Below are 26194 nucleotides of genomic sequence, written 5' to 3' on the forward strand. Positions count from 1 at the left end.
CAGACATGAGTCCCTTGCTCATTGCACCATCAGGATTCAAGCAAGCCGGGCCGAAGACGGCTGTAATGCCAGAAACCGGTCCCCGGAAGCTTGTTTCCTTCCCAGTGTAAGAATTGGCTTTTGTAGTTTGGTTTGCCCTGTTCCCATCATGCACTGGGACAGGAACAGACTAATTTGCATACAGCCAGGTTCTGAAACTGGGATGGTGCAGTGAGCTAAAAAACGGTGTTGGATCTAGCCCTGATCTCTTGACAGGGTGAGAGTATTCTGCTTAATTCAGAGACTCTGTCCCTCACCACCCCTTGTTGTAAACATACATTACATCAGGCAATAGATAACACACTCAGCGCATGACACATTTCAGCAGCGTGCGCGCGGGCATATTAGGAATTACAATGCGCATAATTCTCAGGGGACTGGCCCATGAGAGGACGCCCCACGGCACTACTTAGTCACATGAGTTGGTCCGCTGATTGGGGTGTCACTTCTGGCATGTTCAAGTCTTCGGAGAGCACAGTGTATGGAGATGACGAACCACTTGTTCCCGGGTCACTGCGTGTCGGGGTCTCCAGTCGGGTGGCATTATCTGCTGCGCTAAGTGTCACCACTGCCTCAAGAGCTTCCTGCCGTTCCAGTCATATCTTCTCAGGACTGGATGCAACCTGGCCAGGACCCGAGTTCCGGCGAGTCCTTCGCCGCCTGCGTCGCCGTGAACCCCTCTTCCGCCAGCCACCTTCCTCTGGACCTGAGGGCCTCGTTCCTGTCCATTGCCCAGTCTCCTCCAGCCAATCCCAAACATCCAATGGGGCATCAAAGAATCAAGCACCTTCCTTCGAGACCACACGGAGGCGAGAGGGGAACAGCAAGGAGTAAGGCTTCTCAAGTTCCCGCAGCTGTCGTTTCACCGCCATGTAGGTGCTCCGCCGTATCTGGACCGCTGCCGTATAGTCTGGGAAGAACATTACCCGGCTATTACCCACCGCAAGGTCTCCCAATTTCCTGGTTTCACGGAGCACCACATCGCGATCTCGGTAGTTAAGGAGTTTGAAGCGGAACGGGCGGGGCCACGCCCCCAGCCTGGGCTTCTGCGCTGGTACTCTGTGCGCCCTTTCCACCGCAAAGTGTTGCGACAGCACCCCCGAAAGCAAGAGTTCAGGCAACCAGTTCTCAATATACTGCTCCGGGTTTTTACCCTCTTCGTTCTCCGGAAGGCCTACTACCCGGACATTGTTGCGCCGGGAGCGCCCTTCCGCGTCCTCGATGCGGTCTTCAAGCACATGGACCCGGTCAATCATGTCCTGGAGCGCTATGGTGTGATTTTGCACCATGGGCTGGATCTCCTGAAGTGTTTGATTCTGCACGGTGACCGACTCCGCCAGATAACGATGATCGGCATGAAGGAGAGTGAAATCTAACTTAACTTTATCAATTCTGGCTTACAGCGATACTTTGGTTTGCTTTAGAGTGGTGCCGATCCGCTCCACTGCCGCTAGTACAGAGTCCATTTTGAACACAAGGGCCACCGTCTGAGGCTCTATGTTGCCACTCTGATGCCCCAGGGAAGGGCCAAGGCCTTCCGCCTTCTGCTGTCGATTCTGCGATTTGTCCCGCAGCCGGCCCATCACCAGTTGTTGCGCCGTAGGCATCCGCGGGTATTCGAAGAGGCGGTCGTGTCTAGTCTAGGCCTCTATCTCAACAGCAGGGGGTGTAGGAATCCACCACACTGGTCCACCAGACCAACAGCCGTGCCAACAGCAAATGGGAAAGCCCCCTCCGTGGGGTGGACACTGCCGCTGTCAGGGCCATGCACAGATCACCAGACGTCAACTCTGTGGGCGGCTGAGGTGGTAGCCCTCCCTCCCCGTATATCACAGGTATGCTTAGCTGTCCCTGCCGGCTCTAGGCATCACCCCTCTTGTGCCGCCTCGTCGTCAAACATTTCCCGACTTCCCACTGGGGCCCCAGGCTAGCGGGTGCCTCGGTGCCACAACAGTAGAAGTTCAACACGGTCAGGGTCTCGTTGTCCGCCAAGTGCCCCCTCTGCACGGAACGTGTCTCTCACACTGTATGCCACTCTAGCGGCAGCATTTTTCAAAATGGTGCTGACTCCGAAATGGCGCTCAGGGCCCGGCGCACCAGGCCACAGCCACACGGTCCTCACCTGCTGTCCCCACCTCAGCACCACCAAGCAGCAGTCACATAACAGAGCCCCAAATGCTTGCGCTAGCGGACTGCCCCATCATTCTTCTCACTAGGTGTAGTGCGGCGCCTCGAAGTTGTGCCAGCTAGTCACTGCTACTTCACAGGGGTGGCCGCCTCAATTCTCCCCTGCCATCCGCTTGACTCCTCACCGTATTCCCTGCTGTGCCATCCACGGGCATCGGGCCGCCCACAGGCTGCACCTTCACCGCATAGTAGGCCTGAATCTGTACTCGGGTCACCTCCCAGTCGGATAGCGTAGAATGAGCAGCCACGTTCTGTGCCCCCGAGCCCACCGCTGTTGCCCGGTGCTGTGTCCCCCCTAGGCCTCAGCACCTTCCCTGTTGGGGTCCACTATGTTCGCTGTACATGCAGTGGGGCGTCCACCAGGACCCCGCCCCCGGTGCCTCAGCGCCTCCGCAGGCCCTCCTCAAGCCGCCAAATGTCCCGCTCCTCACCGTGGGCCACCGGCAGCACCGCAGGTGGGACGAACCAGTGAGTCCCGGCCAGCCTCACTCCTCTGGCAGGGTAGGGCCCAGTCTCCGGCGGGCCGCAGGGGCCGTCGCCAGAACCAATCCGCTCTCCACCTCAGGCCCCCGGAGCTCCCCTGCAGCGATTCTTACAGTCCGTCCAAGCCTTAGGCCCAGGCCTTGTCAGCAGCGCTCCGTGGCTGTTGCGTGCCCGTCTCCTGTTCCCGGCCTTGTCCCGGCACCCAGCTATGGCCTCAGTCAGCCCAAGCACACAGGGCCGAAGATCCCTCAAGTGGCGCCGCCCTTCAGTCACAACGGGGCGCCAGGGTCTGCAGCAGTGCCCGGCTTCCCCAGCAACGTTGCGGCTGCACAGTAAGGCCCACCAACTGCCGTCCGGACCCAATATACTTTTCGCGCCTAGCTTCACTCCTCCGGCGGCACTGGGCCCATTTTCCGGCGGGTCACAGGAACCGCCGTGGCCGACGTCAGAACCAATTCGCCCTCCTGCGGTTCGGCCAGTCCGCCCAGGCCTCAGGCCCAGGTCTCATCAGCGGCGCTCCGTGGCCGTTGCGTACCCACCTCTTGTTCCCGACCGTGTCCCGGCTCACTGCACCCAGCGATGGCCTCCGGCAGCCCAAGAACACAGGGCCGAAGATCCCTCAAGGGGGCGCCGCCCTTCAGATACTTCGGGGCGCCAGGGTCTGCGGCAGCACCCCCGACTTCTTCAGCAATGTTTCACCAGCGGCCGTCAGGACCCAGCGCACTTTTCGCGCCTCTCCCCATCCGGGCCGCTCCGCCTCAGCTAGGGCAAAATCTCCACTGCCACAGGACCAATCTGGGGGCTAACGAGCACCATGGGCTCCACACCACGTCCTCTCACCGCCCACACACAGCAAGGATGCAGGCAGCACCTCGAGAGGATAAGTTGCAGGAAAAGTAGGGGTCTGAGAGCGGAGCACTATCGGATCGCGTCCGCCATGATGGCTGGCTGGCCACGCCCCCCTGCATTTCCATATGCTTCATAGTAGGATTACATTTTGTTTACCCTAATTTTAGGTTAGGGTCTTTTAGAGCACATTTAAACACTTATGAAACATTATTCATATTATTTGTTCGCCTAAATAAAAATTAAGATACATCAGGAATAATCTATTGGAACAGCTGCTTTTTCTCCATTAATTAATTCAATACTTGATTATAGTTATGCCTTCCATGAAGTGACCCAACAATCAACTGACTCAGTTCAGCATTTCCAAAATGAGGATGTCCAATTTTCTGCATTGGAAAACAAAGGAGCTCCCCCCTCACCTCCCTTCCCCCCAAATGAGATACGCTCTACATTGGTTGCCAGTCAGGGAGAAAGGGGACTGTACAATTTTCACCGCCAACCCACAAACACCCAAATTCCTCTGAGCCTAAATATCTGGCTGGGGCATTCTTTGTCAATGCCCTAATTGTCCTTTTCGCTCTGAGGTCTTGACTCGTGTTGACAGTTCCCAAAACCAAATGAATTCAGTGTTGGGCCCTGGAATGCGTAACCACGGTCTGCTTCACTTGACAGAACGTCATTCTATACATGCTTTCAGGTAACTACTGAGATGCTCGCTTTTCTGAGAATCTTCTCGGTTGCTAGCCTCTTTATGAATCTCTTGGCATCAGATTCTGTTCAGTCCTGGAGTGTGTGTTATCAATATACAAACTAACTCATAAATACGTAATACGTAATGTTTTCAATTTGCTTCTCGCTCACATTCAGACCACACAATGGAACAAAACATATTTTGACATCAATATCGTTACCAACCACATATTTCACATCAGTCACAGGCAAAAAAAATTAAACGAAGAGTACAAAGTTGCAAAAGCAGATATAAGGAAAAATAAAGTTTATCATTACTTCCATGTAGCCATTGTATCTTTCACTACAGAGCACACACTCTCTAATCTCATCTTTGTTCATGGTTCCTTACTGTGGCTTCTCTTTATCATTAACCTCACAATCCATAATTTTTCCAGATCCAGTACTTATCCCCCATATCTTTTCCCTTTCTACTGTGATTATCTTGATTGTAGAATCAGCTCAAGCCCGAGCTGCCAAATAAACTGTACCATGGCAGAAATATAGTCCAAAAAACAAAGTAGAACAAAATTGGATTATTGGATATGTTATCCAAATCATTTAATGTTAATAAAACTAGAAATACATACCCGTCAAAAAACTGTACAGAGGCGAGCCTGGATGGAGGGTTTCCGGCACTGGATGGCATCTGGTTCACTGACAAGTTATTACATGTCGAGCTTGTAATTGCATGAATTTTACCCAAATCCTCTGACTCAATGGAAGACCTGCAAGAGTTGGAATGAAAGGTCTTCAACCGCTTGCTGAAATTAAAAGGCAGAGAATAGGAATTATTTAAGTATCCAAAGTTAGAAACAAGATAAATAGAAGAATAACAGCCCACCTAGTTTTTAGGTCTCGCTAGAGCCAGCGCATGCGCTACGATGGCGAGACATTTAGTAGCTGGCTTTTAAAAGTTCTACTTTTGCAGGCCACCAGCTTACTGTCACGCGCACAAGGTGCACAGCTGCCATCTGACTTTCGCGCCGCGCAGCCGTGTCAGATTCACGGGCCCGTGCGGCCATTGCTTGTTTTAACTGTCAGACGCTTTGGTTTTGACAGCGGTTGTTTACAAATTACATGCACGTTCACCATAATTTAAAAAAATCATGGCCACATGTAAGGTTCAACTAAATAGCTGGGAAACGGGGGTATTTTCCTAGCCTAAAGGGAAGGACTGCAATTAAATCTTTAATTAAACAATTACCTTCTGTTTTCTAGGGCATTCACTTCCTGTTGGTGCAGAGGTTAAACGAGTGTGTTTCAGGTCGTAACATCAGCAAGAGCAGCGCACCTCACAATTCAACTGAGCAAAGGTAAAGGCCTCCAGTTATTCTGAGACCTCCTGCTTTACTTCTATACTCTGTACCTGCTGCGTTCTTTATCATGATTGGACAGTGTTCCTTCCTATCCCAAACTGGGCTCTGAAAGGTTACATGTAGGGCACTATAAAACTCGTACGTATGTAAACAGTCGACATGTGGCAATGACAAGTTATGTAAATATTTCTAGGACGTCCATAAAATTAAACTAGTACGTCTGCGTCTCGCGCTGCCTCAATAGTTGCCTACTATTTGTTCACAGTGAAGCATTTCATGTGTCACTTGAACTCTGGTGCCGCCTACGTATGCGGCTCCCCGCGGGCCCGTCTTCGCCAGATGTTTACATGCAACAATTAAATACACTTGGCAGCTGCTTACTAAGTAAATTGGAGTTTCCCCCCTCTGAGTGTGGTTTTATGAATGTCTTCCCGAAAGATCCCTGGAGGCTATAATTTGCATGCAAGCATTATTATTAGCTAAAGACTTTGCCTCATCTGCCCGTTACTGGGCTGAATGTTCACAAGGAGTGTGGGGCTGTTTTCATGTTTGGGGGAGACTTATCTATACGACTTGATGTTAGATGCTTTCTAAGCATATTTGGCCTACACCATATTTGATTCTTTGATTTATTCATTTTGTTAAAATGATCTTTACTCGCATTATAATACAGGAATATTACCTACATATCAATGTTGGTGTTATCAAATATTGAAGGTACCAACCCACTAAGCATATCCGGCTGCCAAAACAGAGTGGCAGTAACATTAGTATCAAATATTGATGACCAATATAATTGCTACATCAAATCAAGTACAAAATGAGTACAAATAAAGCATAATGTACAAAACCCCAAATAAACAAATAAAGCCCGGCCCCTAGCAACTACTCAAACTTCTATTCCATCAGTGATTTTCTTTTCATATTTAAGAAGGAATCAAACGTCCCCTGCTCCCTACTGGTAGCTAGTGGAAGACATGATAGTCCGTTTTTTGTTTTCGCATAGCATCAGACCAACTAGACACCATCACAGCTGCCAGGACAATGCTTTCGGCGCGCTCGTATGTGACCTACCAAAGCTTCATGCGTGCACTACGAGTGACACTATTTCAAGTAGAAACAGTTATGTTTATTCGATCAGATAAATTACAGAAATGACCACCTTTTGTGCAATGTAAAAGTCAAGAAAATCCCTGAAACAACTGCTAGAGTCTAAATTGCTTATGAAAGGTTACTAACCTGCTTTCCTATTTCATAATCATACTGGCTATTTCAAGGGGATAAAGTTCTGTTGCACAAGACATGCTGTGGGGATTTTCCCATAAGTAAAAATCATTTATTTTTTAACGTAACTATACTATAAAATATCCCAAACAACATTGCATACATCCAACAATCTTTTCACTTTAATCTTTAGACAGGTTTGTAGATAGTTGATAGGGTAAAGGTAGAATAGTTGTAAATTAATACATCTTTTTCTTTTGAAAGAAGCAATGAAAGACATATGGTATGGTAATTCATAAATATTCATTATTCTACTTTTCCTTCCTACTCTGGGTGTCTCTACCTCCTCATTTTTCCCTTTACTCTTTCCTCTCTATAGCCTTACCAAATGAAAAACAAGCATTAGCATAGCCAATAGGTCTCGCCTTTGCGACCTTATAAGTGTTTCACCATGCAAGAGTTGATGCTGTTGCACCAAGGATTTTGTGCTGGATAACTAAACACTTATAAGGCCCCAAAGGCGAGATATTTTGGCTATGCCAATGCTTGTTGTTCATTCTGACAGATGACAAGGTCTTGGTTTTTTTAATGCACTTTAATAATACAACTTGTACATTGCCCTCAAAACAGTAAATGAGATCACTCTTTTGAAGGTGCCGCCATGGGTACCTTCACCATCCCACAGTACCCTTGGGCAAATTATGCCCAATTCACATTTATTTGTTAAAATCACAATCCACTTCATCTTTAGATGAAAGCGCACATCAGGCTGAAGGAGCATTACAGTCAGTGGCACCAGAGCAGTACATGCAAAGACGCTTCAAGCAAGCTCAATATTATTGTCCAGCACTCTCGTCTCAATTTGGGTATCATCATGTTTTCGTGAGAGTATTCAATCCGCAGGGCAGGTACATACTGAATGTGCCCAAGATATCTTTCGGATGGGTGTTGACCTGCATCAAAGAATTGTATTCCTCCCATTTTTCCGGACAATATGAAATGTCATGTAGCCAACATTGCACGAGTGGAGGTTTTGTGCCCCCACTGCATTGCCACCCGCCTTTTTCCAGAAGCAGCATTACAGCAGCTAGCTTGCGCGTACTAGCAGGGACCAGCTTGACATAGGCTAACAGGGAAACAAAATTGATTTTTGGCTTAATGACTCCCACCAGCTCACCAATGCAATCATGCACTGAGGCCCAGACCTTTGCAAATTTTTAGCACTGCCAGGCCAAATGAAGAAAGCCTGAATCCGCAGTGTTGCAACACACACCACATATATCAATCATTAGAACCATTTTATGCAGCTTGATGGGCATACATACGGTTTTTGTAAAACGTTGACATGGATCAGCGCTAGTCAATAATTTGGTGACAACGTGCCTGTCTGGGCACAGCAGTAGCCATGTATCAGTTACATCGATATTTAGATCAGTTTGCCGCTTAAATTTAGCTCTAGGAAAGTAACAGGAGCTCTGACCTGCATGGTGGAGTACAACCGTGTTATCACTTGCCAGGAAAAAGCTACACTCAGTATGCAGTCCAGCACGTAAAGGCTCTTAGGATCTTGTGGAAAAGTGCTGTGTATTTCTCTGCATCTACTGCCCAAACACTGATTAAAGAACAAGACAAGTGGTGTGCGCTCCATAGCAACCAGACCGTCATAGATAGTGATAAAATTATCCTTGAGATATAGATGCTCCATCATCTTCATCCCCATACGCCTCAGCTGATGAAAGTTCTGCACTTTCTTTGTGAGTGAAAATGTCAGATTTTCGGGCAAGTGGCAGTTTGCGCAAGTCAGCCAATCCCACGCCCACCCTGCACATTTCACAGAGTCATTCTCAACTTTTAGGATGCACCGGAGGGTTAAAAACACTGCTCCCAATGAATAAGAATTAGCATGGTCAGCCTCAACTGTCACCTGTGTCTGATATAATGTTGGTGGAAAATTCGATGTACAAACTGAGCCTAAACACACATTAATAGTATAATTTAAAGTCAGGCACACACATAATGCCCATGTCAAACGGCAAGGGTAGCACCCTCTATGCCAGTCTTGGCTGTTTCCCAGCCCACGCTAAGTCGATCATAATGGACTTGAAAAAGCCTTTCATTAGCTGCAAGGGGATGTTCACAAAGGTAATGAAACGTAGGCAAAATCACCATTTTAGCAACTGCTAATCTCCCAGCTATAGACTGTGACAGCCTGGCGATGCTCCTCTAACAATGCAACAATGCAACTGTCAAATCACCTCCATATCCCTACTAACTTACTTCCTCGGATATCTGACAGTCCAAGTTCAGCTTGGTGCTTCCGCAGCCAAGCTGCAAGTAGCTCCATTGCAATAGTGTACTAGATCAGGGACGAAGAGCCCTGCGTTGGGTGCCTCTGCTAGTCAGATAAGAGGGGGAGATGACCCCCACTAACTTGCAAGCGCAGTGGGTTGCACATAAAGAAATGAAATTAATTGGATAAAGGTTGGGCTAAACCCAATTCTGCAAAGCAATTAATGCGTGAATCCCTCCAGTGAATCCAAAGCCTGAGTCAAGGCGGTATTAGGTGCTGTGTGCCTGGAATCCCAATATATGGTAGGAACGCATTCTCCTCTAAAGCTAACAACAATGGTTGAGCCTAGTCAAATGTCAAAGGTTCTTATATAGCGCCTTATCACTGCAAGGTCTCAAGGCGCTTGATTTGGGAACCCGTCGTGGCTTTTTTCCCTGTGAGATAACCCCTACTGGGCATCCCCAAGGTGAAAGCCAGGCATCCCGCCGCCGGGGGGGGGCCGTAGTGGAGATTAAGCAAGCTATTGCCCAGAGTTGCAGAGTGTGAACCCGTGATTCGAGTAGGCACCGAAGCGAGAATTATCGAGTCCGTGGACATTTGGGCTCAAGACCCTGCCGCGTCGGGAATTGAACCCTGGTTCCGGGTCTGACCTACGCTTCAGGGTCTGCCTCCTCTAACCAGTGAGCCACACTTGAACCTCATGGTGGGGCCTTGAACCTCATTCAAAAGGCCCTGTGGATTGACCCTCACCCCTTCAAATCTAGGGGGCATGAGCAAAACACCACCAGCTAGATTCCATTCTTGTTGCCGTCTTTTGAGGTGGGGCGGGCGAGTTGAGGGGAGGGTGATAACACGTGCCACAAGCCTTGACTAAGGAGTTTATTTTGTCCATTAGCAGAGTATGTCACGGAGGGGATCTCTCAGTCTGTCTAGTATATGAACAAGCAAGGTGAGGCTCCTTCTGTATTGAACAAAAAAATACAGACACCACAAAGCCTGATGAATGGGGAAGGGTAAGGTCTTTGCCAGGATTAGTCCTCTTTTGGCACACTTGCAATCAGATGGTACAATAGCATCCCAGACTGTCAAACAATCTTAGATCTCCCCTGGAGAAACAAGGCTCTCACCCAGTCAACCAGCATATATCGCCTGGCAGCAGGAGCCAATCTTGCAGGGTCTTCGACCAAGAACCCCTGTTGATAGCAGCGTCCGGTTGCAGGTACACTCAGGCCTCTCCTGCACCTGGCACCTCTCATCTGTGCCATCTTCAATCAGTGAGCCTCTTAAGAGGCATCAGCTGTCCGATCACTATGTCCCACTCAATCTGCCTCACAGTTGCACCAGACTCTCCCTGTTTGTCTTTGGGATGCATCTGAGGCAGGTGCTTGATTCTGGGTTTTAAATTTAAATTGCATTTATGTAGCTCTTACTACCCCATACGAGGCGTCAAATTGATTTACGGCGAGTAGCACGCTACACGGAAGCCCAAAGTTAGTGGTCAGTCCCTTCGTTTTTGAGGTTAGTTTTGCATGCTCATTCCATGCATTCAGAGCAGTTTCTTTGTGGTACGTTATTGACACAACTGTGGTCCTCAGAGGGGGCCATGTGAGAAGCAATTGCTTACTGGAATTAATAAGATCGTTATGGTTTCCACAAGAGCTTAAGATGGATAGGAGATTTAAAGAAACGCGTATACAAGAGAGGCAGGCAGAAGGGAAACAGTGGTGCACTTTGAGGAAAAAAAAGTATGGACGTAAGTAACAATAACAAAAGTATGATAGTATGGCAATTCTGAATGCAGGATTTTAAGAAACATAGCAGGCGGAGGATATTTGCATGCAATTTGTGGATGCAAACCTGTTGAAAATAAACACTTTTAAATTCTGCTCATTGATGTAAACTTGTTGAAAATAAAACTTTTAAATTCTGCTCCTAAGAAATGTAGCTTACAAAGTCTTTCTAGAGGCAGGAAGAAGTGACACAGATCGCAGTGAAAAGGAAAGCCAGTGCTTGTTGAGACCGCATAACTGTCAAGCAGTATGACAAATAAGCATGTAAGTACAATGAGAAAACCCCAGATAGACCTTTTTATATACCTACTACAGAAGAATATTTAATAATGTAAAGAATCGTTACGGTTTATGCAAATGTCGAGTGTTAAAGGTTTACTGTATAAAGAATTGTGATTTTATTAAAGACAAGGAGGCTAGCATTATGCATACAGCTTTCATTTCCAACTTCTGACCAGCACCTATAAAAGTTCCAAAGTAGAACACAACTTAATCACAAGTCTCAAGTCTCTATAAAAGCCTGACTCCTATAATCTTCCTATTTTGTTTATATTTTCTAATTTATCCTCTTCTTCTGTACTCTTGAAACATCAACCTCTCCCTGATTTGAAAAATATATACAAACATAAGGATATACGAAACTTCAATTTCTAAATCCCTCAATACTTGACAATACCAAAGAAATTAATCTATATAGCATTAATATGAATAAGCATAACAATCCCACATGCTCCACTTTATCTGGGAGGGTCTGGTGGAATAATACTAGCCTCCCCGTCTTTAATAAAATCATGATTCTTTGTACAGTGAACCTTTAAGAATATACATTTTATGGCAAGACGTGGCTGGCATTATGCATCTTCAAAGTTTTTCAAAGGGCAGCGTGAAACATGGTCTGTAGGTTTAAAAAATAATTTCCTAGATGTATCCGCATTAGACCAATCTGCTGCCTCCATAATTTCATCTAACCTTCCACCTGACATAAAAGTTTTACTTGCCAAGGCAACCCCTTACTGAGTGAGCTGCAAACTTAGAGACATGTCAAAACCTGCCTCTTTCATAGCGGATCTCACTCATCTTGCAATCGTTGCATTTGTAACCGCATGAAAAGATTTAACATACAAAATCACACACCAGCACTTATTTTCTACATCAATCGACATTCGGATTCTTTAACCCCTTCCATGCGGCCGCGATTCTGCGCCTGTGCGGCAGAATCGCGAGTGGGCGGGTTTATGACGGCCCCAGCCGTCATCAGCACACGAGCCACGTAGTGCATGACGGCTGGGGGCCGTCATCAGCATGGAAGGGGTTAATGCATTTAACAACACAATTTAGGTAAATTATCTAAAATTGGATGGAATATAGAAGCAGACAAAGTTTTTGTTCTTTTAACATTTTTAAACAAGGTCCCTGTTGGTTGATAAAATCTGTCTGTCACTTCCAAGGCCCCCACATCTAACACGCTTCTAAAGGATATTAAACACAACAAAGTTGCTAGTTTACATGATAGCTCTCTTGTACCTAGATACTTATTACTGGGCCAATTCTGAAACTATTTTAGCACTAATTTTACGTACGTCCCAGAGGGATTGATACTTGGGTTTGGGATTCCTTTTCAATCTTATCCCTTTCATGACTCTACACATTAGAGGACTCTTTCCTACTCAAATACCTGGAATGAAAGAATGTCCTGCCATCACCACAGAACAATACCAATGAACTGTTCTGTAAGCCATACCCTTGTCAAACAATTTAACAAAAAAATTAGTGACTGCTATCTCATCAGCCACCAAGGGGTCCAGATCCCTTGCCATGTACCAACGTAACATAAGGCTTTGGTATCTCTTCCTAGTTCCTGGTACCCAAGACTTATTGAGTAATCCTGCAGCCGATTCCGAAGGTTTTGTGAATCTTCCCGATCCCCTTAAACTTTCCAAACTAAAAAGTCAATCAAAACAGACAGAACTAACAGATGCTTCTCCCTTCCAAACTGTTTAACAAACCCATTTTGGATCTTATTAAAAGGAGTTCTTCATAGATAATTCCAATGCAGTCTGAAACCATGCCCGAGCCCTCCAAAAAGGTGTCACGAAGACAATCCAACACCTCTTTCTCCTGCACTGTAACAGGACTCTCTGTATCATTGAGGAAGGGGGAAATGCATATGCTTCCATCCCTGAGCAGTCCTGCATAGCTGACCCACTGCCATCGCACATGAAACTGGTCTCCACTAATACAATTTGGTAACTGGAAGGTCAACCTGGATACGAAGAGGTCCACATCCAGGGGACCAACTGTATTTTTCTGAAATAACATACCTCTACTTTCCAATCGCTGTAATCTGTTAGGTCCCTTGAATTCCAATCTGCCACTATATTGTGCATGTCGGGAAAATATTCTGCTCTCAATAAAATCTTGTGCTCCAAAGTCTGCCAATCTCTTCGATCTGCTTCCCCCTAAATTGTTGACAGATGTCACAACTCTCATATTGTCCTCTTATAACCAAAATGACCAGCCTTGTAACTGCTTGAAACAGTAAAGGGCAAACAAACCTTCCCTCATTTCTAGACAAATGATATGTTCCATCCTTTCTAACATATCCCACATGCCACCTGTCTCCTGATCTGAGCAAGTTGCCCCCCCATTCTGACATACTGGCATCTGTCTCCAGAACAAAATCTGGTATTGTGCCAAATATTGCACGTCCATTCCATGCTTCCAAATTCTCCATCCAACAGCCTGATTCTTCCTTTGTTTCCATATTTAATGCTACTCTATCCCCATACCATAAGCCTTTTGTCAAGGCTGCTCTCTTTAGCCTCTGTAGAGCCCGGTAATGTAAGAGACCAGAGAACGCTACTTGGATCGATGATAACAGCAGTCTAATCACACACGCTTCATCTCTTAAATTTAAATTACCCTTTTTTATCACCTTTTTTATTTCCTCTTTTATTTTCTTCATCTTCCCAATAGGAAGCTGTAATTGACTTTCCAAAGTGTATACAACAAAACCTAAAACCTCTAATGACTGACTCGATATAAAGACAGACTTCTCTTTATTGATTATGAATCCTAACAACACCAAGAGATCTTTTAACATTGGAAGATGTTCTTTCAACTCCTCTGTATTCTGATTCATAATCAGAATATTGTCTAGATAGACTATAAACCTCATGCCCCTCTCTCTCTCAGTTAACCAACTATTGGTCTGAAAATCTTTATGAAGTACCAAGGGCCTGATGTAAAGTAAAAATTGAAATTGGTACAATTGTCCCTTCCATCTGAAAAGCAACAGTTTCTGTCTTTTTACATGAATTGGGATTGTGAAGTATGCATCTTTGAGATCTAATTTAACCATCCAGTCCCTTTCCCGCAACATATCCCCCAAAAGATGCATACCCTCCATCTAGAAATGTCTGTATGTCACAATTTTGTTTAACCCTCTCAAATTTATCACAGATCTCCACCCTTTGTCCTTTTTCCACCAGAAAAAGGGTACTAATATAACCCAACCTGTCATCTTGTATTTCCACTATTGCATTTTATGTTAACATTTGAAGCACTTCTAGTGTTCCAATATCTTCTACATCTTTCAGGAAAATCAACTCTCTTGGTTCTTTCTCTTGATATGGTTCAGTATTCAAATCTATTAAACAATCTTTTACAGTTGAAATTACCCATGGGTCGTCTGTTATTCGCCTCCATGGTTGTGCGAACAATTTCAACCTTCCCCCAACTTTTACTTGGGTAGAACAAGAATTTGTCTTCATACTCACCTTGACCTATTGAAGAGCTCTGGCTTCGACCCCTGGCTCTCTATGCTCCTAGTCTACTATTTCTTCTTCTCTGAGGATAAAAACCAAAGGGTTGCCTGTAATAGGTCCCTCCTTGATATCCGTTGCCCTGGTAACCTGGGTACTGGGTCTTAAAGAATCTTTGGCTGGGAGGTAGCCCTCTCCTCCCAGCCCGTACATAAAAACTGTTACCGAAGAACACTCTTTTCATGGAGTAATGTGCTGTGGTCATGAAACAGAAACTGCCAGACGTAAACTCTTTATGGTTTGGAGGGTTTATTTGGTCATGTTTGTTCTAAGAGACTTTAACAACAAAGAAAGGCATCAAGGTTGGGGTAATGTCAGGCAGGCTGTTTTCTCCAGGATCCTTGTTTTTGCGTCCTTGTTCCCTCTCTTTTGTCTCTAGATAGGAATACCCCAGGAAGTTGTCTTCTTCTGGCATCACTCTTCCCTTGGTATAAAGAAGACGTCAGTTCAGTCTCCGTGCTCCTTCTGATTAATCAGTCACCACACCTGTGTACTTTGTGTACTATGTTCAAATAGTTTGTGTTTTAGTGTCAGTGCCAGTTCTAACCTGACTGCACTCATGTAAGTCCTGAGGAAACTCAGGACGATCTCTCGTAGGGGTGCTCAGTTTCCTTCCCTCTCACCAATGCTTAACAGAGAAATACTGCCAAAAATGTACTTGCCTGAAGTCACGGCCCTCTGGAGTTGTGGCAAGGGTCATTTCAGCGTCCTTCGTCTCTCTGGTGCCGCTGGATGTAACAGCGTGGAAACAGTTTGCTCCCTTCTGGATATGTGCCATAGTCATCTTCTTTGGTCAGTAGTATCCAGCCCGGTTCGGCGTTCCTGCTCCCGTTGTTCTCCTCGTCGGCCTCTCCCTTCGATTCGTCATCGCTTTCTTCCTTAATCTCTCCTTCCGGCTCTCTGGCTTCCCTTTTCATTTGTCGGAAAGCCAGATGTGTCACCTCCTGCCTGTCTCTCATTGGTCTAGGTTTGGCCGTCATGCTGACGTGTGTGTCAACGACTAGTCTGTTCTCGGCGTAGTTAGGTGGGGAAAAGGGTGCCCCCATCTTTGAGTCCGTGCAGATCTGTGATGCTCGATCACATGTCCCTTGTCAAGGCCCGTAAAGGTTTGGATATACTTGCCAATGTTCTTCACCATACCATCTCCATATAAGAAGCCCTTTGCCTCATCCCTAGTCTCTTTAATGCAGAAATCTGTCTGTTTAGGATTGATGCGCATGAGGATGGTTTTCCTCCTTTCAGCTAGCAGGCCTGCATTCAGGTTACCCACAAAGCATATAGCCCTTTGGCACCATCCCTGTAACAGGTGAATATTCACGTCCGTTCCTTTAACATATGCTTCCTCAATGTAATCAAATATCTTTGCCAGAGGACCAAGAATGTCAAGAACCTTGACCTGACAAGATTTTAGGGATTTTTCCAAGCCCTTGCTCAGGTCTTTTCCCATTTTGAAGCGATCCTTTCCAGATTAATAGTTGGGGTCATAGTAACTTTTTACATCAATTATTGGTCTTGAGACATTTCTTTCTTCTCTTTTCAAAGCCCTTCGTATCCATAACTTAATACAGTCAGCTTTGCGATCTAAGGTCCACCACTCCTTACTTCTAGGGTATTTTATTTCCCCCTGGATCGAATAATTTTTCGCACATGGGGTCCAACACCCTATGTTTTCCTTCTCTTTGAGTTCTCATCAAACCCATCAACCAAATCTTTATAATCCACTCCAGTGCGAATTCGTCATAATCATGAAAGTCATCAAACTGATCAAACTCATACAGTCAATAGCAGTCCTCGACTGCCTATCATTTTCGTGACATCGGACGCTCCTTCTTTTTGAGCCGCTAGTGACTCCTCTCTCAACATCACCTAATACGTGTTTCCTCTCGCCTATACATTTGCCACCTGGAGCCCCTGAGGTTTTGTTCCTCTTCATCTGAAATTAAATAATCTTCCTCATTCTCCTGGGCTTCAACCAATTTCTTAAATTTCTTAGGTTCCCAGGGCCTGCGTTCTTGGCACTTCTCTGGCCACAGGTAAGTCCCTAGTAAAAGGAACCCGGGGTACCAAGGGCAGTGTGACCAGGGGAGGGGCTATAAGGGCAGCCGCAACTATTGTGCCACTCTTAGGGGTCCTGCACCTTAACACCCATCCACTGCCATTGCAGGGTACATGTTCTGGTGCAGAGAAAAGTGAAAAGTCGTCATAGTACACTTCCCTGTGTGCCACGCCTGCAATCCACTGCCTGAGACCTAGGTAAGCCCCCCTCTAGCAGGGTGCACTGGATTACAGGTGAGGGTACAGTTGCATGAGCACGTACCCCTACAGTGTCTAAGTCCTTTCTTAGACATTATATGTGCAGTAAAGCCATAAAGAGTATATGGTCTGGGAGTTGGTCATTACATACTCCACAGCTCTGTAATGGCTTTACTGTACCCTAGGAAGTTTGGTAGCAAACGTCTCAGCACGTTAAACCAACACTGATGCCAGTGTACGAATTAATGTAAAAAGCACTCAGAGTGTATCTTAGAGATGCACCATGAAAAATGACCAGCCCTGGTGTGGTTCCTGAATCGCTACCCACTAGTTTCCACCACCAGGCAGGTTTCTGGACCCTGGGTAGAGGGCCTCTGCTCTCTGGGTCCAGAAACAAAGTCCACCTTGGGTAGAGCTGGCATGCCTCCTACTCTAGGATGGGCTGGGTCCACAAAGGGGAAGCTTAAAACGCCTGCCGCCTTTGTAGGCTGACCCACCTTTTGCTGCCCCCGCCTTTTGCTGCCCCCCGCAACTGGCTTCATCCCGTTTCTGGCCCCCACTTTGGTCAGGAGAATCGGCGGGAAAACCAAGTGAGGAAGAGAGGTGTGCCCACCTTTACCAATCCCACCTCTCAGGTGTGGGGGGAGTGGTGAAGCACCCATCTTAGCCCCTTCCATCTTGAAGATGTGGGGACAGCCAAATAGAGAGAGGCTCATGACCCCTTCCACTGGGGGGTGGCATAATAGAGGGTGTACTGCCCCAAGCAAGGGACCCTATTGGTCCCGACCTGCACACGCCTGTAACACCCCAAAATTTAGTTTTTAGAGGCGACCCTGAACCTTGCCTCCTCGGATTCGAGGAAGAAAGAAGGAGGACCATAGAGCCGTGCTGACCCAGGAAGAAGAGGGCATCAACTGCTTTGGCCCAAAGCCCTAATGGCCTGTCCCGACTCTGACCTGCTCACAGTTAAACCCCAGCATGTCAAGCAGCCACCCAGAAGTTGAAGGACCTGCCCTGCCTTCATCTGAAAGACTCCAACATAGAACCTGGATCCAGGAGGCTCTGTGGTTCTGCATCATTCTGCACCACTCTACACCCGACACCCACAGCCCGAGTCCAAGTGGATCAACACCACGAGGAAGTCTCCCCAGTGATCCTGACCTGGAATTTGGTGATCCCGGAAATACCTTGAGCTTCAGACCTATGCCTACAGCCTCAATCTGAGGGCCCCCTCCACGACCGTGACTGGAGCTAGTAAAAAGATCCAACACTAAAAGACACGCCTGCAGCCAACTCACCACTGCCTTGGGTGGCTCAACTGACGGTGTCCAGGCATACCACAAGAACCCAACTTACTTCTCCTGCCAGTGGTCACCCTCAGGAAACCTACTTGACCAAGCCTGCAGCCTTTTTTTCGAACCGGAGATCTCAATTGGAAACCACAGGGCCCTGATGTCTTCTTGGCACTCTGCATCTGGCCACCGCAGTGCAGCTGCTGGTGCAGCCCCTGTGCTGATTTTTGGCCCCTGCAGTGCTGATCCTAAATCCAGGGGCTTTACTCCCACAACCGAGTGGTCTACTCGTGAGCAGCCTCTGACCAAAGGCCTCCTAGCCCCATTGGCTAACATTGGGCCCCCACCCTCTGCAACCAGCCGTCCCAGTGCCACTGGTGTTGCGAATTGAGTACCTAACTGGACCTTGGGGAACCTTGGTTCTAACCCCAAAAAGCTAATCTTGCAGGTTGTTTACTACCTGCAAACCGCTATCCTTCTTTTCCCCCATAGGATCCCATGTTATGGTTTTCCTCCAAAAAACGTTCAACGTGTTGAACTATTTTTGTATGAAAGAAAAGTAACTGTGCGTTAAACCAAAAACTGTCCTACTTACCTGTGTTTTGTAAGTCCACGAGGGGATAATTAATCAAAAGTAATTTTGCTGTATTCTAAACTGTTTTTATAGCAAATACAAACCTATAACGATTCAAATTCCATTAAATGTTGCATTTGAAAGTACATCCTACTTACCTGTGCCAAGTCCTGCTTGGTTCTAGAAATAAAATCTAAGTATACCTTTTTTATACTTACCTAATTGGTCTGTATTCAGCTTCTCGGTGTGTGCCATCAGTCTTGATTGAGAGAATACAATAAATGCTTAACACACCCTCCTGATAACCCTAACTGCTCGACCACACTGCCACAAATAGAGTTGTTAGTGATAATCTAATTTAGCCTCTGCTATACTTCTGGGGATCCACTGGACTCTGTGCACACTATACCTTACCTTGGTATAGTATATACAGAGATGGCTTCCTACACTCCTGTTTGGTCATCTTTTCTTGCCTTATGTTTTTTTGTCTTAAAACAATTAAGATAATAAGGAAATTTCACACCAAAACCACATAAAGAGTTGACATCTCATTATGTGCAATGTTTGGTTCTCGTTACTGTCTTGTAAACCGCCAGCAATACACGTAGCCCAGCAACGAACAGGTGACTGTGGGATGTATAATCTGCCTTCCAAAGGCCTGGCAAGAGGAATCGCCTTTAGAAAATAGCATGACTCGCTACACACTGAGTCATGCTTGGAGGATTTACAAGTGGTGGTGTCAGCCTCATGCATCACGGCCGTGCATCGAGGTAAAGCGTTCAAGTGCTCGTCGCGCTGAATAGCCGTAGCTCAGAGGTAGCTCAGCAAATGTCAATCAAGACAGAGGACATTCAAGTAAGGATTAATCCGTTTTAATGGTTTACATCCCCTCACTGTCAAAATCATATCAATAATATTTATTATTATTTTTTTCCTCTAGAGAGAAATCTTTGAATAAGTGGAAGGTTAACCCTATACAAAAATTAACGCCCCAAACCTATAAATTGGGTTTATTAATAATACTACACTACATTATATATACATGTATAGCAACTATTTCATCATGGAAATATACAATCAAATGTAAGCATTGCATATTAGAAGAAAAACAGAAATGGCAAGAGTAATACTTATCTGCTTAGAAGCAGCAAACAGAAGAGGAAGATCATAGGAGTCATGGGCTTTTATATGGACTTGGAGTTCTGTTTTACTTTGTGATGTAGTTGTGTTCTACTTTGGAACTTTTAAAGTTGCTGCTCAGAAGTGGGAAATAAAAGTTGTATGCATGATGCTGGCCTCCTGTCTTGCCATAAAATCATATGCATGTACATAAACTATACATATCATATAAAACATGTTTTGTAAACAGCCATCAACTTAAAAATATAACAAGGCAATAGATAAAAACATTGCAGCAATCATTGGTATAATCAGTTTATGTTTGTGACTCATTCAATACATGTAGAAAAGTGCCTCTTTTTGCATGGTTGCACCCCACGTTTTGCCTAATGTTGATGTACTTTGACTGAGTGTGCCCTGGATTCCTGCCAACCAGGTACCCCAGGCCTATGTTCTTTCCATAAACTGTACAGTTGCAAAACCCAATTGCAAACTCTCTGTTGACATGTAAAACCCTTGTAAAAGTTACCATAGGCACCAAGGGATGTTTGACCAGGGAAGTCCTCTAAGGGCTGCAGGACTTATTGTGCCACCCTTAGAGGCCCTGTACCTTTACACCCATACACTGCCATTGCAGGCTGCGTGTTTTGGTGCAGAACAAAGTGAAGAGTCGACATGGAACACATCCCTGTGTGCCATGCCTACAATCCACTACTCTGGCATAGGTAAGACATCCCTCTAGCTGGGTGCACTATACTAGAGGTGAGAGTACAGGCGCATAAGCCCTATACCCCTACAGTGTCTAAGTAAATTCTTAGACATTGTAATTAAAGTAAATGCCATTAAGAGTATATGGTCTGAGAGTTTGTCATTTCGAACTCCACAGCACCATAATGGCTTTACAGTAAACTGGGAAGTTTGGTATCAAGCTTCTCAGCCCAATAAACCCACTCTGATGCAAGTGTGGGATTTTATGATATATGCACTCAGAGGGCATCTTAGAGATGCTCCCTGAAAAATGCCCTAAGTCTAGTGTTCTGGCTGAGAGGCTGCTCGCCAGCTGCCACCACCAGACATATTTATGGACCCCTGGAATGAGAGCCTGCCACTATCTGGGTCCTGAAACAAAGCACATCCTGGGACGAGGTGCCAAGCCTCTTCCACCAGGATGGGCAAGGTCCACGAAGGGGATGCTTCAAAGGCTTGCTGCCTTTGTGAGCTACCAGCAACTGGCGAACTGCCCCCCACCGGTTCAGACCCCCACTTTAGGTGGGAGAATCGGCAGGAAAACCAAGTTAGGTGAAGTGTGCCCACCTTTGCCAACCCCACCCCTAAGGTGAGGAGGTGAAGGTGAAGCACAACTCTCAGTCCCTGCCATCTTGCAGATGGGGGACCTAGCCAACTAGGGTGAGTCTTATGCCCTCCTTCCACTGGAGGGTGGTGTGAGAAGTTGGCCTGGTATATGATGTTCACTATTCTAGTGACCACCTTGTACCAGTCCAAACAACCCTTATGGTGATGGTTGTAAAGTCAACCTTATAGACAAGCTATCCTAGTGGTAGCATGGACAAAAGCAGTCTTAAGCTACACTCAAGAGGGCATGTGAAGCCAGCTGTTTTACCATATGCAAACATTTTAATACCAAATGAAAGGACACCACACAGGTTATATATTCAAAATATATATGGATTTATTTCTAAATAGATCCCCTTAACTCTTTATGAGCACAGGAGCACAAGCGTATAACAAGTAACTTAATATAACATACAAAAGTTGCACAAATATGGATAGGCCCTGGTGGCCCATAAAACCATATACTAAAATAGTGGTATAAGAACCACGTCACGAACAATGGTAAGGCCTAGGGCCTTGGGAATCGCTGGGGCTATACTGGACTAACAGCAGTTAGGACGTGGGAGGCCCACAGGATGCGGGTGCAGTGTCTAAATGCACACACGTGCACCTATAGAAGTCAGTGGGTGCCTAAAGTTAGAAAGTTGCAGATTTGGAAGTCTTCCGACTGGACTAGAACTTAACCACTTAAAACTAGAACACTAGGGATGTAAACCTTTACAGGAGCACCGCAGTACTCGCGTTACCTCACCCACAGGAAGCGGGTGCATAGGTGTCAAAGTGTGTCGGGTTTCGTCGTGGAGTTCTATGGAGCCTTGGAGAAAAGATGCTGCAGGCGACCAGGAGAGAAGAGTACGGTTGGATCCAAGGGTGGATCGAAGATGTACAGTACCTGAAAGCAGAGGGGACAAAGTCTGGGTCACTAGCCAGTGACCAGGAAGGAACCAGGCGATGTTGGGTTGCGATCAAGTGATGTCGTGAAGCTTGTCTCCGCTGCCACGTGGACCAGGAGGTGTCGACGACGACCAGGCGCTGGGCACGGACTGTCCCACGAAGGCTCTCGCTGTCGAATCTCGATTCAGAGTCAACAGGCCTTGGCAAATGCAACCCACGCAGGAATCGAGGATGGCTTCTGGATCAGACCAGCAAGGTCTGATGGGCTGCTCCTTTTCAGGGGAGCAAGGGCCAGTCTGGAGCAACCAGACCAGCGTTAAAAATTCGAAGGTTCGTCGTCGCAGAGGCCACTAGCCAACGGGCAAGTGACCGGACAGACGCGTCGAGCAGGAAAATGCAAAAGGGCCCCACGCAGCACTTGGTGAGTGTGGAGAGGTGATCTTTGGTGCAAATGATGCTCGGGGCTGGGGCTTCTCAATCCCCAATGCACAGCTTCGAGGGTGCCTCAGGAGCTGCACAGAAAGCACTTCGCTGGCTTTCAAAGATGGCCGGTGCCACGTCTCACGTCGCCTCCACAGGTCTCAGCTTTGCTGTGGCTGTGGATCGGGCTGTTGGATGTCTGGAAGTCCGGTTCTTGTCGGTCTCTGTCGTTCGAGCTCCGGCGGGAGCAACAACAAAGCAAACCGTTGAGCGCTTGATGGTACCTGCTTGCACAGGGTGGTCACTCCTTGACCACAAGGGAGATTCTTCAGTCTTCTACGTCGAGTAGGATGTCGAAGGATCCAGAGTTTCGTATCAGAGTTTCAGTCAGGATTATCTAAAGTCTTGGGACACAGCTCCTACCTTTATTCAAAATCAAGGGGCTGGATTACCTGCTAGGTCCCTCCTATGGGTGGGACCCAGGAAGGGGGTGGTTTCACCCCTTTCCCTTTGTCCAGTTTCGCACCGGTTTGAACTGGCCTATGCATGGGACACCTTGTGTGCCTCAGGCAGTGTCGCCTTTCATTCAGCCCTCCCTGCCCCAATCCACTATCTCCTGTCTGAGGTAGTGCTAGCACCTCCCTGTGACAGGAAACCTATTGTCCGAGCCTCCCTCGGTGGAAGGACTCCCAGCAGCAGGAGGTCAGACTTGTGTCTGTGGCAGCAGCATCCATTTTGTGATGCTGAGGCTCTGGTTAACTTTAACCGGGATTAAGGAAAGTAACATGTCTTCTGCCTCTAGAAGGGTGGAATGCTACCCCCGTCGCCAGAAGGGTAGTATTCCAAAGCGTATGACACCTTACACGACATGTTTTGATAAAGCCAAACCAAAGATAGCATTTAACCGCGAGGTTCATAATGCACTTAAGAGTATATGGTATGGCAATATCCTGGAACAGCTATAAGGACGTGGTTCCGAAAGCTGCAGACAGGTTCAGCTCATGCTAGAGCACCATCTCACATAAAACCAAGCACTCTGCCTTCAGGATTGTGAAGGCCTGCCATAGGAGTGACTTATAGGTGCATATGTGTCCAGATATAGGGTTAGACATAGGTATACTATATCTAAGGAAGGGGTGATTACACGACCTTGCCCCAGCTGAGTGATCAGCCAGTTGTGTCAGTTTGGATGGCCAGCCAAGGGTGGTAAAAGATATGCTGCAGCCCCTGGTAGGCCTTGGATGCTCCTATGCCCTGGGTACCTATAGTACACTGTACAGGGGCTCATAAGGTGACCCAATCCCAATAGGTGATGTACCTAAAGTACATGGTTGTGAATTTAGAGAGAGAACAGCAGGGCTGTGGGTCTGATTGGCAGGCCCACAGCCACATTAAATCGAAAACCAGTGAAGCAAAAAGCAAAAAAAATGGGGTGACCATAGGATAGCAGACCCTACTCTCCTAAAGGTGGCATAATAGGGGTTGTCTCACCCCAAGGAATGGGCCCATTGGCCCGACCTGTATCTACCTGTAACTCCTCCTAAATGTAGTATTTAGGGGCAACTCTAAACCTTGCCTCCTTAGACAAGAAGAAACAAGAAGAGCTGTGCTGAAGAAGACAAGGACACCAACTGACTTGGCCCCAGCCCTACCGACCTGTCTCGACCTCAACCGACAGCAGCAAAATCCAGGTGTGTCCTGCAGCCAGCTGCCCCAAAGATCCCTGCCTTCCCAAACCAGACTTTGTCCCCCACGAGCACCAGATTGGCTCACCCACGAACTCTGGCTCCGGCCAAATCTGTGAGTCTGCGCCTCTCTGCACCTGACGCCCACAGCCCAAGTTCGAGTGGCCTAACACCACAAGGTCGTCTCCCCGGCGATCCTGGACTGGGATCTGGTGATCCCTGGCCTGCCTCAAGTCTCCAACCGATGCCTGCTGCCATTTTCTGGAGGATCCCGGAGCCAGTAATAGAAACTCGTCATCAAAAGACAACCCTGCACCAGACGTCCCACAGCCTTGGGTGTCCCAGCCAAGGTGTCCCTGTATCCCAAGACATCCCAACTTACCTCTCCAACCAGTGGTTGCCCCAGAAGGTCTTCATCCCCAAGCCTGCTGTGTTTGCTGCAACCAGAGGATCCCCATTGAAACCAACAGGGCACCCAATGCCAAATCAGCACCCTGCACCCATCCGCCGCTGTGCTGCTGTGGGTGCACATTGTGTGCTAAAAAAGCCCCCCCCTTTGCCCTGACACCAAATCAGCACCCTGCACCTGGCCGCCCATGAGCCACGGTGGGTGCAACTTGTGTGCTAAAAGAGCCCCCTTTGCCCTGATCTTAAGTCCAGGAGCTTTGCTCCCACAACCTTGTGGCATGTTCGTGAGCAGCCACCAACTGGAGCCTTACTTTCCCCCATTGGATAACATTGGGTCTCTCCACCCGGCCGCCCTAGTGCTGCTGAGGGTGCTTTGAGAGTACATCCTTGACCCGGGGGGACGCTGCTTCCAACCCCAGGAAACCAACTCCTAAGACCGAGTACTTACCCGTAGACCGATCACATTATTTCCTCCCATGGGACTGCATTCACTGCTTTTCTGTGAAAAATCTTTTAAGTGTGGAGTTGGTTTGCAAGAAAACCCTAAGAAACTGCAAATGTGTAAAAACTGAATTACTTACCTTTTTTCTAGGAAATGTTTAACTGTGTTATCTAGGCATATCACAATGCTTAGCAAAAGCAACTTAAAAAGTAATCCACGAAGTAACGTACACTGTAATCTACAAAGTAACTGAAAAATCATTTTGACTGTTGACTTACCTGTAAATCAACCAACTGCATGGAGTATGCATTCAATTGTAATCTACTGCATAAATCTTGCAAAGTATTATTATACTTACCTGTACCATGTCTGGCTTGGGTCTAGAAAATAAAATATAACTAAATAATATTGTTTCAGTACAAAACAAATTGGTCTGAGTTCAGTCTTTGACAATGTGACATAATTTCTTACCTGTGTACAATAAATCCTTAACACTGCACTCTGATAAAAGCCTTACTGCTCACCCACACTACCACAAATAGAGTGTAAGGTATTATCTACTTTTAACTCGGCCTTCTTTTGGGGTTCCACTGGACACTGTGCATACTATAGCTTACTTTGGTATGGTATATACAGAGCCAGCTTCCTACAATACATGGTTCAGAAAGTATTGCCCACAGTATCCACCTGAAGAGAACCCCCACAAAACACACACTATATTCAGCAGAATGGATGTGTCCGAGGTTCCATTCACCTTCCAGCATCCACCCTGCCGTGCCCGTATTTCGCAGAGCAGGGCCCACAGTAACTGCAGGCAGCAACAGCTGTACGCACTTTAGGCGTGCCCGTAATCAGCAAATCACACTCTCACCATCATGCAGCCTCACTCTAGGCGCCCCCAAAGACATGGTTTTTAGATGAATTACACATTATGGTAAGTGGGCAAGGAATTTACAACTCATAATGAGGCATATAAATAGGGAACTAAGAAACTGATTAGAAAGAACCCATGAGGTCCTC

At 46.7% G+C, this 26194-nt stretch overlaps 1 protein-coding gene across 3 annotated transcripts in view; it reads right to left on the reverse strand.

Annotated features, from left to right (window-relative positions):
• Positions 1-26194, reverse strand: part of LOC144763144 (uncharacterized) — a 268884-nt gene that overhangs the window by 99465 nt on the left and 143225 nt on the right. For 2 of the 3 annotated variants that reach the window (XM_078648466.1, XM_078648464.1), the window contains one exon: positions 4878-5051. In XM_078648466.1, the coding sequence (XP_078504592.1) occupies positions 4878-5051 (174 nt within the window). The remainder of the gene's footprint in view (positions 1-4877; positions 5052-26194) is intronic. The other variant, XM_078648465.1, reaches the window with a different exon arrangement.

This window comes from Lissotriton helveticus, chromosome 6, assembly GCF_964261635.1.
Source record: "Lissotriton helveticus chromosome 6, aLisHel1.1, whole genome shotgun sequence".
Classification (NCBI taxonomy): domain Eukaryota; kingdom Metazoa; phylum Chordata; class Amphibia; order Caudata; family Salamandridae; genus Lissotriton; species Lissotriton helveticus.